The sequence below is a fragment of the Ciconia boyciana genome, chromosome 5, assembly GCF_034638445.1.
Source record: "Ciconia boyciana chromosome 5, ASM3463844v1, whole genome shotgun sequence".
NCBI lineage: Eukaryota > Metazoa > Chordata > Aves > Ciconiiformes > Ciconiidae > Ciconia > Ciconia boyciana.
In genome coordinates, this window is record NC_132938.1 from 56,691,148 (window position 1) to 56,711,082 (window position 19,935).

Sequence of the window (19,935 nt, forward strand, 5' to 3'; positions counted from 1 at the left end):
CCAAGTCAGTTTGCAGAGGTGAAAGCCACCCAGCTGGCTTTGGATATTGCTGAATGAGAAAAGTGGCCAGTACTTTATCTCTGTACTGCTTCATGGATGGTGGCAAATGCCCTGTGGGGGTGGTCACCGCAATGGAAGCAGAGCAACTGGCAGCGCAGAGGCAAACCCATCTGGGCTGCTGCACTGTGGCAAGATATTGCTGCCCGGGTGGAGAACCTGGTTGTAAAAGTATGTACCCAAGGGTTGGGCCACTGAAGAACATCAAAACAACCAGCAGGTGGATCAGGCTGCTAAGATTGAAGTGGCTCAGGTGGATCTGGACTGGCAACATAAGGGTGAATTATTTATAGTCCATTATTAGTGGGCCCATGACACCTCAGGCCATCCAGGAAGAGATGCAACATATAGATGGGCTCGTGATTGAGGGGTGGACTTGACCATGGACACTATTGCACAGGTTATCCATGAATGTGAAACATGCGCTGCGATTAAACAAGCCAAGCTGTTAAAGCCTCTGTGGTATGGAGAGCGATGGCTGAAATATAAATATGGGGAGGCCTGGCAGATGGATTATATCACACTCCCACAAACCCACCAAAGCAAGCGCCATGTGCTCACCATGGTGGAAGCAACCACTGGATGGCTGGAAACATACCCCGTGTCCCATGCCACTGCCTGGAATGCTATCCTGGGCCTTGAAAAGCAAGTCCTGTGGTGACATGGCACCCCAGAAAGAATTGAGTCAGACAACGGGACTCATTTTCGAAACAACCTCATAGACACCTGGGCCAAAGAGCATGGCATTGAGTGGGTATATCACATCCCTTATCATGCACCAGCCTCCAGGAAAATTGAACTGTTCAATGGACTGTTAAAGACTACACTGCGAGCAATGGGTGCTGGGACATTCAAACACTGGGATGCACATTTAGCAAAGGCCACCTGGTTAGTCAGCACTAGGGGATCTGTCAGTCGAGCTGGGCCTGCCCAGTCAAAACTTTTACGTACTGTAGAAGGGGATAAAGTCTCTGTAGTGCACATAAAAAAATATGCTGGGGAAGACAAACTGGGTTATTCCTGCCTCAGGCAAAGGAAAACCCATTCGTGGGATTGCTTTTGCTCAAGGACCTGGGTGCACTTGGTGGATAATGCGAAAGGATGGGGAAGTCCAATGTGTACCTCAAGGGGATTTGATTTTGGATGAAAATAGCCAATGAATTAAATGTTATGATGTTAATTGCTATGTAATACTACATGTCCTCACTTCTATGGTGGCTATATGCCATATCAATGATATTGCAGTCAGAATCACCCAGATTAATGAAGAACAAACTTTGATGAAACCAAGCAAAGTGGAGCAATGATAGAACTGGAAAAGTGCAGTGGTGATGGAACCAGAACTGGCTTCAGCATGCAACAATCCAACACCACGCACCATCTCTCCTGCCCTGAGGGACTGTTATGACAGATAGCCCAAAGTCATGGACTAAATGAACTCAACAGACATTTTAGAGGGATGGCCCATAGACTAAGGGAATGATATCTCTCTGTATATATCAAAAGACAGGAAAAGTGGTGGTGATTAATTGGAATGTATTGGAAAGGGTAGGACCTGGGCATGATGTAGATGGTATAGAATAAGGGGTGGATACTGTCCTGGTTTTGGCTGGGATAGAGTTAATTTTCTTTCTAGTAGCTGGTATAGTGCTGTGTTTTGGATTTAGGATGAGAATAATGTTGATAGCACACTGATGTTTTAGTTGTTGCTAAGTAATGTTTGCACCACTCAAGGACTTTTCAGCTTCCCGTGCTCTGCTGGGAGCACAAGAAGCTGGGAGGGGGCACAGCCAGGACAGCTGACCCAAACTGGCCAAAGGGCTATTCCACACCATATGATGTCATGCCCAGTATATAAACTGGGGGGAGAGTTGGCTGGGGGGCAGTGATCGCTGCTCGGGGACCGGCTGGGCATCGGTTGGCGGGTGGTGAGCAGTTGCATCACTTGTTCTTTTTTTTCTTCCCCTCCCCACTGGGTTTTGCCCCCCCCCCCCCCCCGTTTTCCTTTCCATTACAATTTATCACAATTTATCATTATTATTTATCATTATTATTTTTATTTTGTTTCAATTATTAAACTGTTCTTATCTCAGCCCACAAATTTTCTTTTGTTTGGTCTTCTGATTCTCTCCCCCATCCCACTGGGGGTGGGGGAGGGTGAGCAAGCAGCTGTGGGGTGCTTAGTTGCCGACTGGGGCTAAACCATGACATTCAGCTCTTTATACTATCATTATGGTATAATTTTCTCTTCGTGATTTGTTCATGTCTAAAGCATTTCTGAATTACCTGGTTGTATTCTGCTAAATCTACCAAAGGTGCGATTTGCTCTCAAGGAAGTGACTGTAATGATACAAAAATTTGCCTCATTACAGTGGTGATAAAGGTGGAGGTATACCTTGAAATAGAGAACTGAGTTCGGACCTCTATATGCCATATTCATGTTTAGTCTTGTTCATTAGAAATGAGAGCACCTATCCATCAGTAGGTATTCAGCTGTGGATGGACAAGGCCTCCACACACAAAGATACTGTGATAATCATTACACTTGCCTATGTATTCACAGGACAGATCAGAGAGAGAGGCCTAAACCAGGGAATAAGGCCATATCACTTTTCAGGAGAAACAGCTTTTTGGGCATAATGTTAGCTTTGTCAGGTTTGATAGTCAGGTATCTTTCTAGTCTACCTGGATCAGGTCCATGCTATGGAAATGTACCCCAAGAACTTCTTTGGTTCTATGTTCCCATTGTCATTGCAGGAAAGGTCAATGGAATCTCTTTACAGAGAAAGCCCACAAGATCAAGCCTAAACTCATCCCATTTGTAGGAAAATTGTTCCTCTCTGTGGAACCTCATTTTGCCCACTCCAGACCTCACTGAGCTTAGTGAGAAGAATGATGAAGACATGAGGCTTGATTTTATACAGATAGAGCAAGTATTTGTTTTCACACACAACTTAGCAATTAGCGACAGAAGGTACATAAAGGATGAAAATGTTCTTATTACATGCTAGTTAAATAGGCTTTTGAGAATAGAAGTGCAGCCGCTCTGCTGGCTGATACAGTGATGGCAGGAATGTCCCATGCTTTAGGATAATTGCTTTAATTGAAACAGGTGTGCCACAGTGCTGCAGCAATTTAGCTGCTTCGTGATCTCACTCTAAAGTTTACAAGCAGGCTTTTATAATTTTCATTTCCATTAGTGGAACGTCTCTGAGAAGCAACATGACTTACTTGAAAACATTTGCCATTATCTGCAAGTAGTTCTAAAGTGCTTTCTGCTGTCCTTCCTGTGATGAGTCCATTTTGGCTTGCTTCAGGGGATTTGCCTTGCAGAATTCCAGCAACCAAGAGCTAGAGATGTGTTTTGAGATACATTTACTGGATGTGGGTCAGGTGCGCTGACTGGGAAAATCAATGCCCTCTGGATGGGTGAGGGGCAGTTCATTATGCTAAGGCCACCGATTAGTGCCAAATTAAATGTTCTCATTCTGTTTCCAAATGTTAAATTGCAGGGGTGGTTTGAAGTGCTAGTGAAACTTTTTCCATAGTTCCTTATTATGTCATTTTAAGTGATCAGGGCAAGCAATATGAAGAAATGAATGGCTGAATCTTTGTGGAAAGATTGCAAAGGGGCCAAGAGACTAAAGGTCCTTTGCTTCTGGAGTCTCATTTGAACTAGTATGTATGCTTGCCATTCTCATCCTACATAAAGCCCAAATGGAAATGAATCTTCTTGAGGTTAGAAGAAAGGTTTTGCAAATCTCTGAGTAAAGATGGGAGTCTGGGTCTCTTACACTTTCTTATGTTTCTCATGCTCCATTTTTTGTCATTGTGTCATGACCTTTGACTATACCCAGTTTTATCCTACAGGGTGAAAGGAATGTGGGGGAAAGGGAAAGCAAAGGAGATGCCGCAGAGGGAAAACAGACATTTTTTCAAACCCTAGTGTTTTAAAAAATATGGACTTAAGACTCTCTAGATGAAGAAGGCATATTTCCGTGGAATGGGAAGTCATAGGAGAATGTTAGGCATTCACCACGGGTGACATTTGATTTGGACAGTGAAACTAGAATCTTAAGATACATAAAAGTCTAATCAGGTGAGTGTGGTTGACTTCTAAAGTCTTGAATTTCCCTACCCTGGCTCTCCTTGCCTGGAAAAAACTAACACTTCTTTTTGTGTAAGTTTTTAGCTTGGGAAGATACTCATGGTAATCCTGGAGAGTGTAGCCTGCTATTCACAAAAGAATTAAAGATGCAATGGATGTCATTCCATATTGCTTATGTTGCCCCAATTTTTCATCAATAGATTACAAGAAGGTGAGCAAGAACTTCCAGTCTGTGCTTTTCCACTTCTCCTTTGAGATATTCAGCAACTGTACTTATCTTAACAAATTTTTGCTGATGGACAGTAGCTCATTACATACCGACAGAGTTCATACACTTCTTTCTCAAATGTCTTTCCTTTCAAGACTGCCATTTAAAAAAAAATAAAACAACCTCCCCTTCCCCAAGTGAGGACATGTGTGACAGGAAGAAATAAAAGGGGTGAATTTTCTTTCTCCAGCAGTTGATCCTTTCCTTTCTCAACATAGTATTTGAGAACAATTTGAAAGGGAGTTTTCTTCACACAGATATCAAAAGCTAATGCAATTGAGGCAAGGATTGTAAACGGACTTGGATTACTTTTTCATTAGGGTTGACTGTGGCAAGCTTGTGTGGTTATAGGAATTCCTGGGCAGCTGAGTGAACAACAGGGAATGACATTGTTGTGCTCCAGTACCCTAAATGGAGAAGGCTGTGGATGACCCTGAGAAATATGGTGATCCATCTTTCAGTTAAAACTTGGGTAAACATTAGTGTTCAAGTGTCACTTTTTTTTACCAAAGCATCCTAAGGCAGTGGGACTGTAGAGCCAATTTTTGAACTCTAGCCTAATTGAAATCAGCCTTATTTAAGTCAAAGTATGTTAATGCTGATTTGCTGGAAACAACTGTAGTAAAACGCAGATATCTAGAAGTAAAGCACATGATCTACAGATATTAAGTCTTTAAAAGGTGGGGAGTAAGTTGGCATCTGTGCAGAGAACTTGCTTTTCTGAACCTAGCAATGTTATTATCAAAGATGAGTGTTACCAAGTACTTCTTGCTGACTTTGAAACACACAGAATCTTTTACAGCATTGCAAGATTCATAAACTGAGGTACCTGTTTAAGAGTAGCCACCAGCCCCCAGTCTTCGATTTGTTTCCTTTGCCTTCCCGATGTATTTAGTGCATTACAGAGTTCTTGAGATTTCCTTTCACTTGCCTTTTTTTTTCTCTATAGTTGCCGTAAAAAAGATGTTCTTTTGCCTTATGTATGCAACTTCTTGATTCCTGCTTGGTCACACTAGTCTGCAAAGACGTTCTCGTCTCGTTTGGTTCTCATAAGATTCAGCAGGTCTTTATAAAGAAGGCTTCAGATGGCATGTTTCACGAGATGTGCTTTTTTGGGCAACCACACACCAGTAACTAGAGAATAATTTTGCTTGTCAGAAGAACCCTTTCAGGTTATGGATGACTGCATAAATTCTCTTACTGTTTCTCATTGCTGAACTAATAATACATTTTTATTTCTACCTTTGAGTCAGTTTCCAAGTAGGAGTAGTTGAAGCATGGCTTAATTTTGTCAGGATATGATAGTTTCTATTACGTTAACTTTCAAGGGAACAAAATTAATCTCAACTTACATTATATTCCAAGTGCAGTAACTTCAAAGAAATATTCAGTGAGAGATGAAAATAATGAAGGGGAAAAAACTCTAGTTGAAAAGTTAAGTATTGTTACTGTGTATTCAATACTGGGTAGTGTTGTATTAAAGCTAGACTTAAGCTTTTGTTGTTTCAGGTTAAAATGATACTGTTTTCAAGGCAGAGTTTTGGGTGGGCTTTAATTTTCAAGTAAACTGCATTCAAGCATCTACATCTTAGTAAAACTTCTGAAGGCAAAAACATTGTGTAACAGGGAAAAGCTAAAGGCACATGGAGTAGATTTTAGATAGGGGACTTCATAACTGTTCCTAGGGTAAACTTTGACTCTACATTTAAAGTCAGGTAAGCATTTCAAAATAGTGATATTTCGCCTTTTAATATGGTTTTGGGGAAGTAGGATGTAGGTCTTGTGTTCCTACTTAAAATCAAAGTTAACTCTCAATCTAGAAGGCAGATCAATGGCAGAAAAAAAAATACAAGCATATAATTCAAAACAAACCCACATTTGGTTTCCCACAGGTAACTTGATAGCACTAGCTGCTTTCTTCAAACCAATAAACATTGCACTAAACTGCAGCATGAAATACGTCGCTTGTATGAGTGTCTTCTCAACAGTATGACTCTTCCCTCTGTATATAGATAGAAAAGACAGATTAAATATGGCAGCCATATTAAATTAAAGTTTTATGAGATCTATGTTGCAGAGTCTTTCTTCCATCAAGTGTGGTGTTAGATATATTTCACTCCCTTTTCTTATACAAATAAAGCTTTCTTTCTCATATATAAAAATCAATATAGTTAAAAAGAAATGTTGTCGAGCCTTCAATAAATATCTGAAAACTCCTTTCTCATTCACACTTATCTAAGGTCAAAGCTGTGGACTTAGGTGCAGATATACTGTATGGAAATAGAATTACTTCATCTTCTTTTATCATTTCAATGCAACTTCCTCACTTTTATCTTTAGAATTTCTTGAGTACTCAAGCCTTGCACTGTCCATTTGGACAGGGGCGAACTTTATACCTTATGTATATTTTTATTATGATTATTATATAATGTCAGCTCTTTAAGAACATTTCTACTGAAGGACTTACTCCTCCACACCCAGCATACAGGGAGCTCTTCAACTGTGCTTGAATGGTTGGGTCCAGCAGTTCTTTCATGCTCTGGGATATGGGAATGCCTTTTGGGTGCTTCCAGTCTGCACAGGGATGAGGCACAGTTGTGCACTGTTCCTCACCAGTGCTCTCCTTCTACATTAAGAGGAAACAGGCTCTTGGCCAAGTGGGTGCTGTGGAAGACACCAGCAGATGCCTCTTCTGCACAATCAGGACACCAAGGTTCTCTGAAGCTATAAAAAATTTTTACCATTCAATTTAAACATGCTTGTTTATCCCTCCCTGCAATTCCACTTAGCTATGTTTTTACCCAAGTCCATCATAATAGAAGGAAACACAGCTGAGCATTAACTTAAAATGAGACCTTTTAACTTAAAGACTGAATGTGAACTTTCTGTGCATATCCAAGGTAATCTCAAGTGAGATTATTTTATTCTTCCCATACCCTGTATCAAGGAACTCCTACCCTGTGTGCAGTTTTGGGTTCCTCAGAAGGTATTTTGAAAAGGCAGGAGAGTTCACAAAAGTGCAGAAAGAAGGGTAGGAGTTCTGCAAAGCCTCTCTTGTAGTAGGAAGAGTAATAATCCCAGTTTACAAACTGTAACGAAGGCAAGGCTAAGAGTCACTTCATGAGAGTCTGAAGACCTTAGGGGACAGGTTTCTGAGAGCAGATACTTCCTTAAGCGTGCAGAAGTAGATAAAATTATATTCTGTGGCTGGAAGTTGAAACTAAGGAAATTCAAACAAAGTGTGAAGAATGAATTCTTAAAACTTCTTCATGGATTAAGCATCCTCTTTAAATCTGTATTTTTAAAGGACCACTACAGTGCTTTTAGTAAACAAGGACTGAAAATAGAAGGTGCTTGGTGATTCCTTTTCCTGTGATATGAAACAGTGTGGTCAGACTGAAAGAGTTTCTGGCCTTACAGCTCTGTTAATATAGTTTTTTCTTTTAAAACTGTGCAGCAAACTTCACAGCTTTTTGTTTCTACTTTTTTTTGTGGGGGAGTTATGGAAAATCAAATGAGATTCTGAAAACAAGTAACATTGCAGCATTGCAGCAAGTAGTTTTCTTACCCTAGTGTCATAATTGCTCTGAGTTAAATGAGAAGTACACTACTATTTATATTTACAATTAAACTTAAGCATTTCAGCAGAAATGGGCATTTTTCAGAATGCTTTTACCATGGAAAAAGCAGTGAGCTTTCCAAATACATTTTGACAAATATTATCCTGCTCTAATATCTTGTTCAGGGTCAGTCATCTTGAAATATCATCACCCACTACCATATTGAGCATGGCCCTGTATGATTTCCTATGACAGAAAAGTTTTTGAAAGGATGAGTATTCACAAATATTTAAAAGATGGCAGCTATCCTCCAAGCAGTTTATAGACATATAATGAACTCAAGAGACTAAGCTGTAGTGTCCCTATTCTACAAGTTTCAGTCAGCCTTCAGCTGGGTAAACTTTGTTTGAAATATCTCCTGAGTAAAGAATGAATGAACAAAATTTAGAAATAATTTCTTCTAAAAAGAAGGGAAGTCCCATAATTAAAGCAGTAATCCTGGCCTGGAGATCTAGGTTCAGTTTCTTCTTTTGTCCAGGGACTTCCATGGGATCCTGGACAGGTTTTTTATTCTCCTTAGCTACATCTATACTATGCTTCCAACAGTGCATCCCACTGTCCAGATCTATTGTGTGCCCAAGAAACATTTTAACTCTGTGTATGCCCACCATTTCCGTATCGCCTGATATTCACAAAGAAGCAGCTTAGATACTCACCTGCAAAGAAGCTCAGGTGCACTGCAGACAAGTGCCAGTCAGGTTGCCTGGCCCATCAGGAACCTGGGAGACACAGTGAAGTTCAGTGGAGGTGAAGTGCAGCAGCTCTATCTATTCCTGTGTCTCCTGTTGTTGCTCCGCAGGGCTGTGATTGTGAACCACTCCAGGGGTATTAAGCTACCCTGGCATTTTAATGTGTATTGTATTGGTCAGCAAATCACAGTTTTTTATGGTTTCGCAGAATCTCAAAATGGTCGAGATTGGAAGGGACATCTGGAGGCCATCTTGTAAAACCATCTTGTAAAACCACCATCGAGCAGGGCCACCTAGAGCCAGGGCCATGTCCAGGCACCTTTTGAGTAGCTGCAAGGAGGAAGATTCCACAACCTTCCTGGGCAGCCTGTGCCAGTGCTCACAGCAAAAAAAGCGTTTCCTGATGCTCAGAGGGAGCCTCCTGTGTTTCAGCTTGTGCCTGTTGCCCCTGTTGGATACTGCCACCCTAGTACCACTGTGGAAGAATATTAGTCTTCTCACTAGCATCATGTTTTACATCTTAAAGGGAAAGCAGAACTAAAAAAAAGTATTTCTAGGTTTATTTTTGTCAGGTTCGTAAGTAATTTTGTTAGAATAAGGACAGTAAAGAAAGATCACTAACGACTATCCTAATACCATGCTGCCAAAATATCCTAAACATACCAATCCTGTTTCTAATGGAGTCAGATCATGTCCAGTGTTCAAGTATATATATTCTTTACTTCTGCCATTAAAAGCTAACTGTTGCATTTTTAATAGTATCACCTGTTTGTCAAGAATCTAGGAGTGAGCAGAATGTGTGAATGCTCTCCGCTTTCTACACTGCAATTTCAGTATTATTCTGAAATACTCACTGAAGCTATTCTAAACATAAAATATTCCGGACTATTTTACCAGCCTTTCTGTGGACGATCTTTCTGCCTTGGTCTAGAAATAAGCAGATGGTGGTCATTTCAAGGTGATGACCTGTCCTTTCAGCACCTTAAGTTTTTAGGGGGGGGGGGGGGAGGGAACTAGTGATCTGTTTTCTGATATTTATAATGGATTCAAAATGCATTTGAACTTATTTTTTTTTAATGTTTTCTTCTCTCTAGAAAATACGAAGGATATTCTCGTGATATATGAACAAGAAGCAGAAGAGTGGGCTCTGTATTTAAAATCTCTTTTTGGACACATAGTGAATGAAGGAGGAATCTTACTCTACAATCTAGAGACTTTGTCTTTCAAGTACCAGGAGCTATTCTCTTTAGCCAGTTATAAATGTAAACTCCTGATACTATCATGTGGACTTCTTAACTGCCTGAATCGAAAGAGAAGTTATTTTCTGGAGCAAGTTCTAAAACCTCCGGATAATGTGGTGATTCTACTTTGTGGGGTGGAGAATTCAGAGATTCTTTATCAGATACTGACCTTAGATGGAGGCAGCAAAGAGATTTCCACCGATCAGGAACCTGAAGAATATCTCTCTGTTGTTACTGGAATTATTCAACCAGGTAATTTAAAAATGAAAACTTTGTATGACTATTAAAAGAGTTTTCTCAGCTGTCCTAATATCATTTGGAAGAGAAAAAAAGTGATAATTCAGATTTTCTGGAGAAATTACCTCTCTTCAGCTTAGTCCAAGAGTTTTCGTTTGATGATGTATTTGTCATTGAAGTGTGATGAAACTATTGTACTCTTAGTCCAGCTTCATTTTCACGGGGAAGCAGCTTTGGAAAGTCTAAAAGCTGCCACTGACACCTGTGAACCTACCATCACTACTTCATGGTAAGATTGAAGAGCTGACATTCACTTGTTTCTCTGTTTCCTGAGTTTACAAATCTCAGAAACTGTACAAAACTATGGGTTTATGTTTCATCTCTTTCAAAATTCCTTAATGTGACAGCATATATATCTCTTTAGATAAATCTGACAGAGTGAAGAATAATTACTGAGTAAGACCCAGTTTCATGGATGGCATCATTTCCTGTGTGACACACAAAAGCTGTAAGAGCAGAAGTTCCTTTCCCTTTTTACCAACCCAGTAAGTCTGCACTGGAAGGACTAAAACTGCCCAGTTTGTATGTGTTTGCACATCCATGGATGCTACAAAGAAGCATTAACATAAAAATTAGCACTTCCGGAATGTAAGAAAAACCCCTCTCCTGAGGGTGAGGGGTACTGAGATGGCAACGTCTGTGCACATGGTTTAGTTTAACCCAAAGTTTAACTTTGCCAGGCTGCACAAATGAAACCAGAAACAGCTTTAGAAAGACAGATGCATGGGCCACTTTGGAAAGGCAATGTAAGTTGTACACAGGTTTCAGGTAGATGCCTGTGTGTTTTCCTTTAAGAGCATATTTACTACTGCTTCTTTGTAGTCTCTAGATCTCTTACCTCCTCTCAATTCTTGCTATTTTGTCATGATTTTGTCCACTAAGCAGAACATTGTCCTTCTGTCTTTATTACCTGCCAGGTGCCATTTTACTGGCATGGGAGCTTGTGCTTGAGAAAGACATCGTCAGTTCAGGAGTTTTACTCAGAAATTAACCTAGTTTTGTATGCAGATGAACAATCAAGAATATTCTTTTGAACACAGGGGTAGAGAGACCCCAGCTGAGTCAGAGTGACCTAGCTGGATGTCCCTGCTGCCTTGTGCTTGAGCAGATAAGCTTAAGCATACTATAAGGCTTTCGAACCTGCCCAGAATGTGTCTACACACAGTCTGGCTGTATCAGATCAGTGCTTTCAAAACTAAGTTTTAGACTCCTCCTTCCCAACCATCTCCTGTTCTAACATTTCTTGCTGTTCAGTATTTATTAACCTTTTCCTCAGTATATCTTTTTCTGAGTGTCTCTCAGACTTTAAGTTTTGGGGCTAATTACAGTTGCCTGGTTTGGTTTCAGGAGGTAATGTTTGCAATTTCTGACTGTGTCTGATATGTGGCTTCAGATTGAAGTTCCTTGGCAGCTTTTTAGTGGAATGAAAACAGTGGGTCTATACTATGTGTGTGTGTATATATATAGGAAAGAACTGGGCCCAGAGACAGTCAGTTGACTCATGCACAGGAAATTGCAAAATTTTCTGCAAAGATAAACAGTTTCCTGGAAGACAGATGATGGTTCTTTGCTTAGGTCTCTGCATTCACAAAAATATTTATTGCATCTGCCCTTGGGATTTTACTTACATTGTAATGTCAAGTGGCTAATAGGTGCTCAAATGATCTTTTCTTTGGCAGGGGTCAATAGCAGCAACTTCAGAGACGAGTGCAAAGCTGAATTAATGAATAGTTGTTGAAGGCCCCAGTCTCAGCGTGTACATCTTTACCAGGGTAGCATAGATTGTGGCTGGGATCAGACAAGTTCAATTGACTGAACTAGATCCAGGACTGGACTAGTGTTGCTGCCTGGTGCTTCAGGGTGTAAGCCCTCCTCCATACGCATAGCTGAGAACTGCTCTGGCCCTGTTTTTTCTGTGCTGGTGTGCCCTGGCCATCAGGCAGGCCAGCTCAGATCAGGGCTTGCTAGGAGACGTCTGCACTGCTCTCTGTTGCACAGTGAAACTATTCCAAGTGCGAGATTTGCTGTCACCTGGGTGTTGATTTAAGCTCTAAGGAATGAAGATGTGCATGTCTTTATCATTATTTACCTTTGCTTAAAGATAATGGTGACTGTTTGCAGTGTCTGTATTTGTGATGCTCTTTTGTAGAATCCTATTAAGCTCTTAGCCTTTGTGATATCTGTGGCAGGGATTTTGACAGATTACGCATCTGGGAAAATGACTTCTCCCTTGTATTTAAAATGGCTTGCTAAGGGGTTAGTAAATATACTTGGATTATTTTTCCTTTGGAGCAATTTTTTTATGCCTTTCTTCAGGACTGCACTTGCAAGATTTCCCATCTCTTTTCACATGGATCATTATCTTCTGTTGCTTTTAATTGTTTTCAGTGCTTATCCCTTGTCCCTTATATTTCTGCTTTTGGAGATAGCGATGAAAACACTTTTGTGTATGTTCTTCATGCTTTTCTGTTCCTTTTTTTCCTAAACTGTTCATTGGCGTTAACTTGGTCCTCCATGCATTTGTACCTTCTTGTTTCCTCAGTATTAACAAGAGCTGTCACTCTACCAAAGTCTAAAAATTTAGCGATGATGTGCTTTAATTACAATGATTACATGGCACCATGCTGTTGTGCTCTACCACAACGAAATACTGTTAATCCCTTGGGACAGCAGGCCGTCGAGATCCTAGGTCTAATTGATGCCAGGGCTCAGGAGTGGCTTGTGGGTAGTTAGAACAACTGAAGACAGATGCTAAATCAGGTTGTTACCTCACAGTCCTAAAGAGTGTTAATAATGGCGTAGCTAAGGTGTTAGTAATCACTACCCTTCCACTACAGCTTTCTCCATACTCTGCAAAGTTCCTAGGCAAGGTAAGTTCTCAGCTGCCTCTTCTCCCCTAGATACTATTCTCTTTGTGCTGTCTCTACAGTCTGAGATGGAAAGAGTGCAAAATAAATCTAATTTTAAATGCTCCCCCCTCCAATTATTTTGCCAAAACCTTTCGCCTACCAGATGGTGCCAGTTTCATCTTGTTGGAGCAGGTAGGGCTCTTTATCTGTTAAAACTTCGTTCTACCTCTAAATGTTTTCACTATATATGCCAAAAGTTCTAGGCAAAACCCATACTAATTAAAATGCTCAGTAAACCTAAATAAAATGGAAGATGCAGGGGGTTATGTACCCAGCAGAGACCTTGTTTGCCCTGTAATGTGATTTAAACACAAAATCTGAAGGATTTGTCATTCCTGTTTGAACATATTCTTGGAGGAGTACAGGGAGAACTGAGACGTGGAAACTGGCCTTTCTAACATATGTTTCCTGGACGGTGACAGATTTTATTATATTCACCTTATGCATGAAGAGGAACGCAAATATTTTTATTGTTGTCAAAAGATTCCTTTAGCAGGACTTGTTCACAAAATACTTCACTGTTTGAAACTGCTACATTCAGATTTAGAGTTGGTTTTGAATTTTGTGTAAGGGTCTGTTGTCATAAAAAAAGATAAATCTCTGGGAAAGAGTAGAACACTCAGAAATTTTATTTTATGTTCACATCTAAGATGGCCCAGTGTGACTCTAGAATTCTGACTTTTCTTTAACAGCTCTCCCTAATATTGCTGCAAGTAGAATCAGGAGACACATTTTGTTTGCACCTGTCTTTTCCTTTCCCTTTTTCTTTCTACAACTTCTCCTTGGTCTGCTGAACTGTGTACCCCTTTTTGTATTAAATCAACATACTTTCAATGTATTAATTCAGTCCCCTGGGGGGTTTTAGCCTAGGCATAGCTGGGGTTTTTGTTTAGTCCTGAAACACTTCCACTTCAAATTCACACTAGCCATATGTTTAAGCAGAGGATTTGTAGATACAGATAGATACTTGCAGCAGGGGGTAGTTACTTAGATCTTTCAATGTCCCAAATTCCTCCTGTAGTTGTCTGTGCCTCAGTATTGATGATGCAGAAAGAGAACAGTCTTATTTAATACAAATAATTGTCTGTGACACTGTTTCTGAACTGTGCTGACACTTTTATGAGACTTTTTGGTGGGACTTCTCAGTACAGCTCAGGAGTCATAACTATCCATTAGTCTGCTTGCTGTTTTATTAGGTTTCATTGTTTACAGCTCAACAAAACAACTATTGTCACTTCCACTTCCAGCCTTTTCTCTAAGCAGTGGTATCCTCTTTTTTTGCCAAAATATGAAGAGAATCTACTTCTATAAAATTTGATAGTTGAGAACCGCTCAACAAACCTACATGTATCAATTAATTATCTGCTATTGTATTGAGGAGTGAGAAGAGGTACATAAAGTAACATAACCCAACTAGAAAACTGTATCCAGAGTCTTTGACAGCCCAGGAAAGATTCTCAGAATTAATATGTAACTTTAACCTGAGACAGCAATATGCCATTAATTTCTGATTGTTACCTAAAAAGTATTCAGTGTACCTGCACACAATTTTAATCACCAAGAAGAGTAATGTTAAGAAAACCACTTTTGCAACTACTAACAAGGTATAGATCTGGAGTAATGAGATACTAGCACTGGGTATTTGTCTCTAATAAGTAGGACAAACAGGCTGGGAGCTTAAAATAGGGCTTAACATATGCAAATCTTCAGCCTGCTTCAAATATGGGGCTAATTTCCATTGTGCAGGTCACAGAAAAGAAATAAATCACTATATTTTTACCATAAGCTTTTATGGTATCTGTCTCCTGTTTCATTTCTAGTACAGTGGCATAGATTTTATTGGAATTGTACCAGGAATTTGGGTATAACGTTGAATACTGAAGTAATACGTCACATTTTTAATCCACTGCTTTGCTTGTTCTCTTGTAAAATCCTTTTCATGTTGGTACTCAAATATGAGTAACCAATGACGATGGATTTTCTTAGGCAGTCAGCAAGACTTGTGCTGATGAGCTAAACCCCTTAATTTAAGTGGGAACTTTACCATTGTCTTCAATGGGCGAGTATTTCACCTAGATTTTGACGCTGACTTGGAGTCTACGAAGAAATGAAGCTAAAGTGCTAACAAGAACCAAAGTTGAAGAGGAAACAAAATCACTAGAATTTTTGGTTTTGTTTGTGAATACTGAATGCAGCGTGGTTGGGTGTGGCCACATGGTTGTGCCTCCCTTTCCTCCTTCCCCAATGTATTTACATTCAGACAGTGCATACCACTTGGTGCTTTAAGGCAGTGACGTCATCTGCTTATTGAGGAGCACCTCAAATGCCAATTAAACTTTTTTATAAAAACAAAAATAATCTGTATGAATTTATTGTAAGCAGAGGAGCAGAAGGGGCATTTTGTTAGCTGAAGTGTGCTATGGTATAGTCCTCATTTCCATTTTGCCCTGCTAATGAGTCTTTGAACTGTGCTGCAGGGACTGCTGCTAAGATTACCAGATTAATAAATCTTCCTGAGATGATGTGTTTCTTCATCTCCACACGGAATGATTGCTGGGATGCCAGTGCAGTGATGAGGATTTGTAACAGGGATGACTGTCAACAAAAAACTGTGGTTAGTGTCAGTAACTTGTTTCATCTGGCACGTGATCCTGGCTGTTTCAAACCAGAAGAGAAACTGAAGTGGCAGCCTGGAGGTGGCAACCATAGATTGGATGTTGAGACTGCCATACCCTGCTGCTTAAACTGTTTTGAGTTCTTTGTTCTTCCTTCTCTTATTTCTGCAACATCCAGAGAAGACTTTATTTGTTATATTATCAGGCTTCTTAGCAGCTCATGTTTCGATCTGTCTAGCCAGTCATGGTGACCTGTACCCTTGGATTCTGAAGTATGCATCGTATATGTGATGTTTTTTCCTTTTATTTTTGACACTAATTGGATGAAAACTGCTTACACCTGTAAAAGTGAATGCACTGACATCTTAAAGTGAATGTTTTTTAACAGCATTTAGGACAAGCTCATAAAAAGTTTTATTAATAGTAAGAGTCAAATGGCTAGAACATAAGCATTACTGCGACAGCATGTACTAATTTAAAGTAATGTACTGTGATTCTACTGTTGTTTTTTAAGTGATAATTTTTTTATTTTTTAAATGAATTAATGGATTTATCATTAGTCTCCTCTTTCAAGGTTGCAAGTGGACACCATCCAAATTTATGTCTTGTTTATGGCACCACAGTCATCAGTCAGTATTTAGTTGAAGTTGTAAGGCTACTTCTAAAGCTTACTAATAATTTAAGTTTAAGATTTCCAGCAGGTATTTTGCAGCTAGAACTGTAAAATGGCTGTGTGAATCTGTTGTCTTATGTGTCCTTCATATGATGTATTATCGACTCTCATCGGGTTTTACACTATGATTACCAACCACAATTACTGAAAAGTTATTATTGGAAGTCATCTATAGAAGTCCTCTGGAAATGTATTCTTTGTATATTTTTTGACACACAAGTGTTGTTATAACAAAATTGCTATTTCTGATTTCACCATGATGTATTTCTGTTAAGTTAACGTCAGCTTCTTGGAAATAGGATAAAATAAGGGTGGTGTTGCTTTCCAGATTAAAAAAATTGTAACACCTATCCCTGAAAAAATGAAGTGTAGCACCTATTTAAGTTCATACTGGAAAAAAAAAGATCAATATTAGGATAGGAAAAGAACAACTTTTTTTGTATAGACTCAGATTTTGCTCTTGGGGTCTCTCTGTACTTACTGAAGTGGCTACGGGGACAGAACTTGATCCAGAAAATGCTGTTACAGTTGCAAAGTTGGGTGTTCAAAAGTCAAAAGTTACAGGTACAAAGTAGCCTATTAAACTTTAGTTAGGACCCTTTTTCATAGCATTGATTGCCTTTAATTATGTAAGTGCATTCTTCCCACCCTCTCACCCCCTGCCAAGAACCTGCCCTCTTTAGTACACAGGATAAATAGTGCTCAGTTAATTAGCAGTTATTTGATACTTTGTTTTGTGTTTGAGTTTGTGGTTGCATTATTTATGTATTGAATGCCATTCATATCCTGTTGAGAAAACAGAATTATTAATTTCCTAATGTGCTTTTCTGTAGAACTCCTTTCTGTATTGAGTGCTGTCCAAACATTATTTTATTTTATCATCATTTTATGTACTAATATTTAGCAAGATTAGGGTGAATCATTTGTTCCACTTCTGATACCACTTTAAGACATTACTTTTCATAACACTTACCAGTATACAGTATTTTTTACGTCCATATTCAAACTGCCTTAATTTCAGATGTGTTTGTGACTGCTCAGATGTCTGCAGGTCAGCTGTAAGGTGTTTCACAGAAACTGCAATACAAAACTAACGAGCATTTCTGAAAAGCATGTTTTTAAAGCCTTCTAGCTTCTTGCCTCAAAATTTCAGGATGGGAACCTGAAATCACCTACAATTCTCTAGAGCAGCAATCGGCTAATATCACTGTCTTGTCTCTCACTGGAATCCTCTCTTCATTCGCTGGACTCTTGTTATTAGAAGAATAACGGAATCAGAATATGGTAAACAACACCTACTTTAAGTACAAAACCACAAGTCAATGCCAGAGTAGGTCTAACTTGTGCGCTGTCCACAGTACAGATCAATTTAAAAGAAATCGTCAACAATATACTACAAAGGAGAAAGACTGGTTTTGAGTGTTTTGTTTTATGCAACCTTAATAAAGTCATTGTAAAGCAATCACTTTCCCAGGCTCCTCTTCTCATCCTAGCCTTGGCATCTTTTACCCGGTGACTCTTACTTTTCAGTCTTGGTCCCTTGTAGTAACATTGGTTATTCACTTCTGGAGCACCCAGCAATATACATGGGATCCTGATCATCCCACAGATGCTGTACAACAACATGTTTGTTGAGTTAGCTGGATCTCACAACATGGAGCTCAAGCAGGCCTTATCTCTTATGTCAGTGTTACATCAGATGTGGAAAAACAGGTGATAACTTGATCCAGCATAAAGAAAGAGTGGCATAGACTGATATTGCATAATATGGCAGAAAGTCTCCTGGTAGTTATTAAGCCATCAAAATCGTTTCAACAAATTGGAACTGACACAGAGTTTTTTAATATTTGACCAGTACTTCACATAATGTGGCCATTGCTTTTTTGACCCAATACTGAGAACTCTGTAGCCCGATTTATTGTATTATCAATACAATAAATTGTTGCATAGTTGTCTTGTCTTCCAAACACCAATGCCTGTATCTGTTCTCCATTTCTCACTTTCCTGCACATGATTCTATTATTTTTTCTTTTGCCCAACTCCTCTCCCATTGTTTGCTATATTGACTTTCAGGGAAACTTCTCTTCTTCCTCAAGCCCACATTTCTTACCTGCTATAGTAAATTGAGAAGATCAGTCACAGGGATGTTTACTGAAAAGCGATAAATACAATTCCATCTAAAGATCTCTCTAGGCTTGTTCCTCTCCACTAGCCCTTGGATTATTTTTTTTTTAATTTTTTTTCTATCCGCAAAACTGTAGCTTTAAAATAGCTTTATCTTACATCTAAAATAACATACAGAATTTAATCTAAAAAAAGAAAGTGGAAATCGGTGTTATGGTATTTCCTTATTTCTGAGATTTTAGGTTGCTTGTCCATTTGTTTCCTTAACTCTGATTTATTTTGCCAATTTTTTCTTTTTTTTTCCCCAGCTCGATTTCTGATGCTAAGATCTTCCTTAGAGCAAAGTAAACATTCTGTGAAACAATCAAGTAGGACAGCAATGATCAGTGTCATCAGAGCTGATAACCAGTTAAAGATATTTCCAAGTAGATACCATTAAAGAATTATTCTTTTTTCCTAGATAAGCCACAGAATGAAAATCCTGGAGACTCGTTGTCTTACATCTATGAAGCAGTTCTTGCAGATGGTGAGTTGAATTCCCCTTGAATGAAGCCCATAGTCTTCAGAAAATTAAATTTGTTTTCTTACATTGTCAGACGTGAAAGGCAATAAACTAACCTTACCAAGGCATACAGTTCTGTAGAGGAACACGCCTTGTTCTCAAACACCCACCCACACATCTATACCCACACATTCTTGTGAGGAGTGTGAAAAAGGGAGGAGATTCAACAGGGACATTTCCTTTTTCCTTTAATTTCAGAGTAGAGAAAAAGGAAGACATGGAGAGCTTTCCTTTTCTGTTCCTAGCATGAGGAGTTTTGCTTGTAAAGAGAGAGATGATTTGAAATTTCAGATAGATCAGTCCTACTCGCATTACATTTGCAGCCAGTGGTTGGGAGAAGCCCTGCATCACGACTTCAGTGCCTGTTGACATTTGCCATTCTGGTTTTATTTGTGAAAGCCCATAAAAAGTCTTAGTAGGGAAAACAGACTGGCAAAATCTCCACTTGCTTTTAGTAAAGACGAACATAACATGTTTCCTATCCCCAGTTCTTACTTAAACAACTTCATTTCTGGGTTGACGCTGTTGTGAAGTGATTGGTTTAAAAGCACCAGCATGCTGACTGATGGAAAAAGACAAATAAGTTATTTTGGAATTCCTGGTGTAGCAGTTCTATGCTGCTGGACTCTGAGGTTGCTGGCTCTGTGGGTCTGTTTTGCTGGCAAGGTGTAAGGGCAGAAGGATGCTGCAAGCTCACTGGCTCTTCCTTACTGGCACAAATTCAATTTACATGTCAGTGTTGTATGGAGTTTAGAATTTTAGCTTCTTCAGT

At 39.4% G+C, this 19,935-nt stretch overlaps 1 protein-coding gene across 3 annotated transcripts in view; it reads left to right on the forward strand.

Moving 5' to 3' along the window:
• BANK1 (B cell scaffold protein with ankyrin repeats 1) overlaps positions 1 to 19,935 on the forward strand; it is a 161,612-nt gene that overhangs the window by 18,473 nt on the left and 123,204 nt on the right. For 2 of the 3 annotated variants that reach the window (XM_072862618.1, XM_072862619.1), the window contains exons 2-3: positions 9,837 to 10,235; positions 19,062 to 19,127. In XM_072862618.1, the coding sequence (XP_072718719.1) occupies positions 9,837 to 10,235; positions 19,062 to 19,127 (465 nt within the window). The remainder of the gene's footprint in view (positions 1 to 9,836; positions 10,236 to 19,061; positions 19,128 to 19,935) is intronic. The other variant, XM_072862620.1, reaches the window with a different exon arrangement.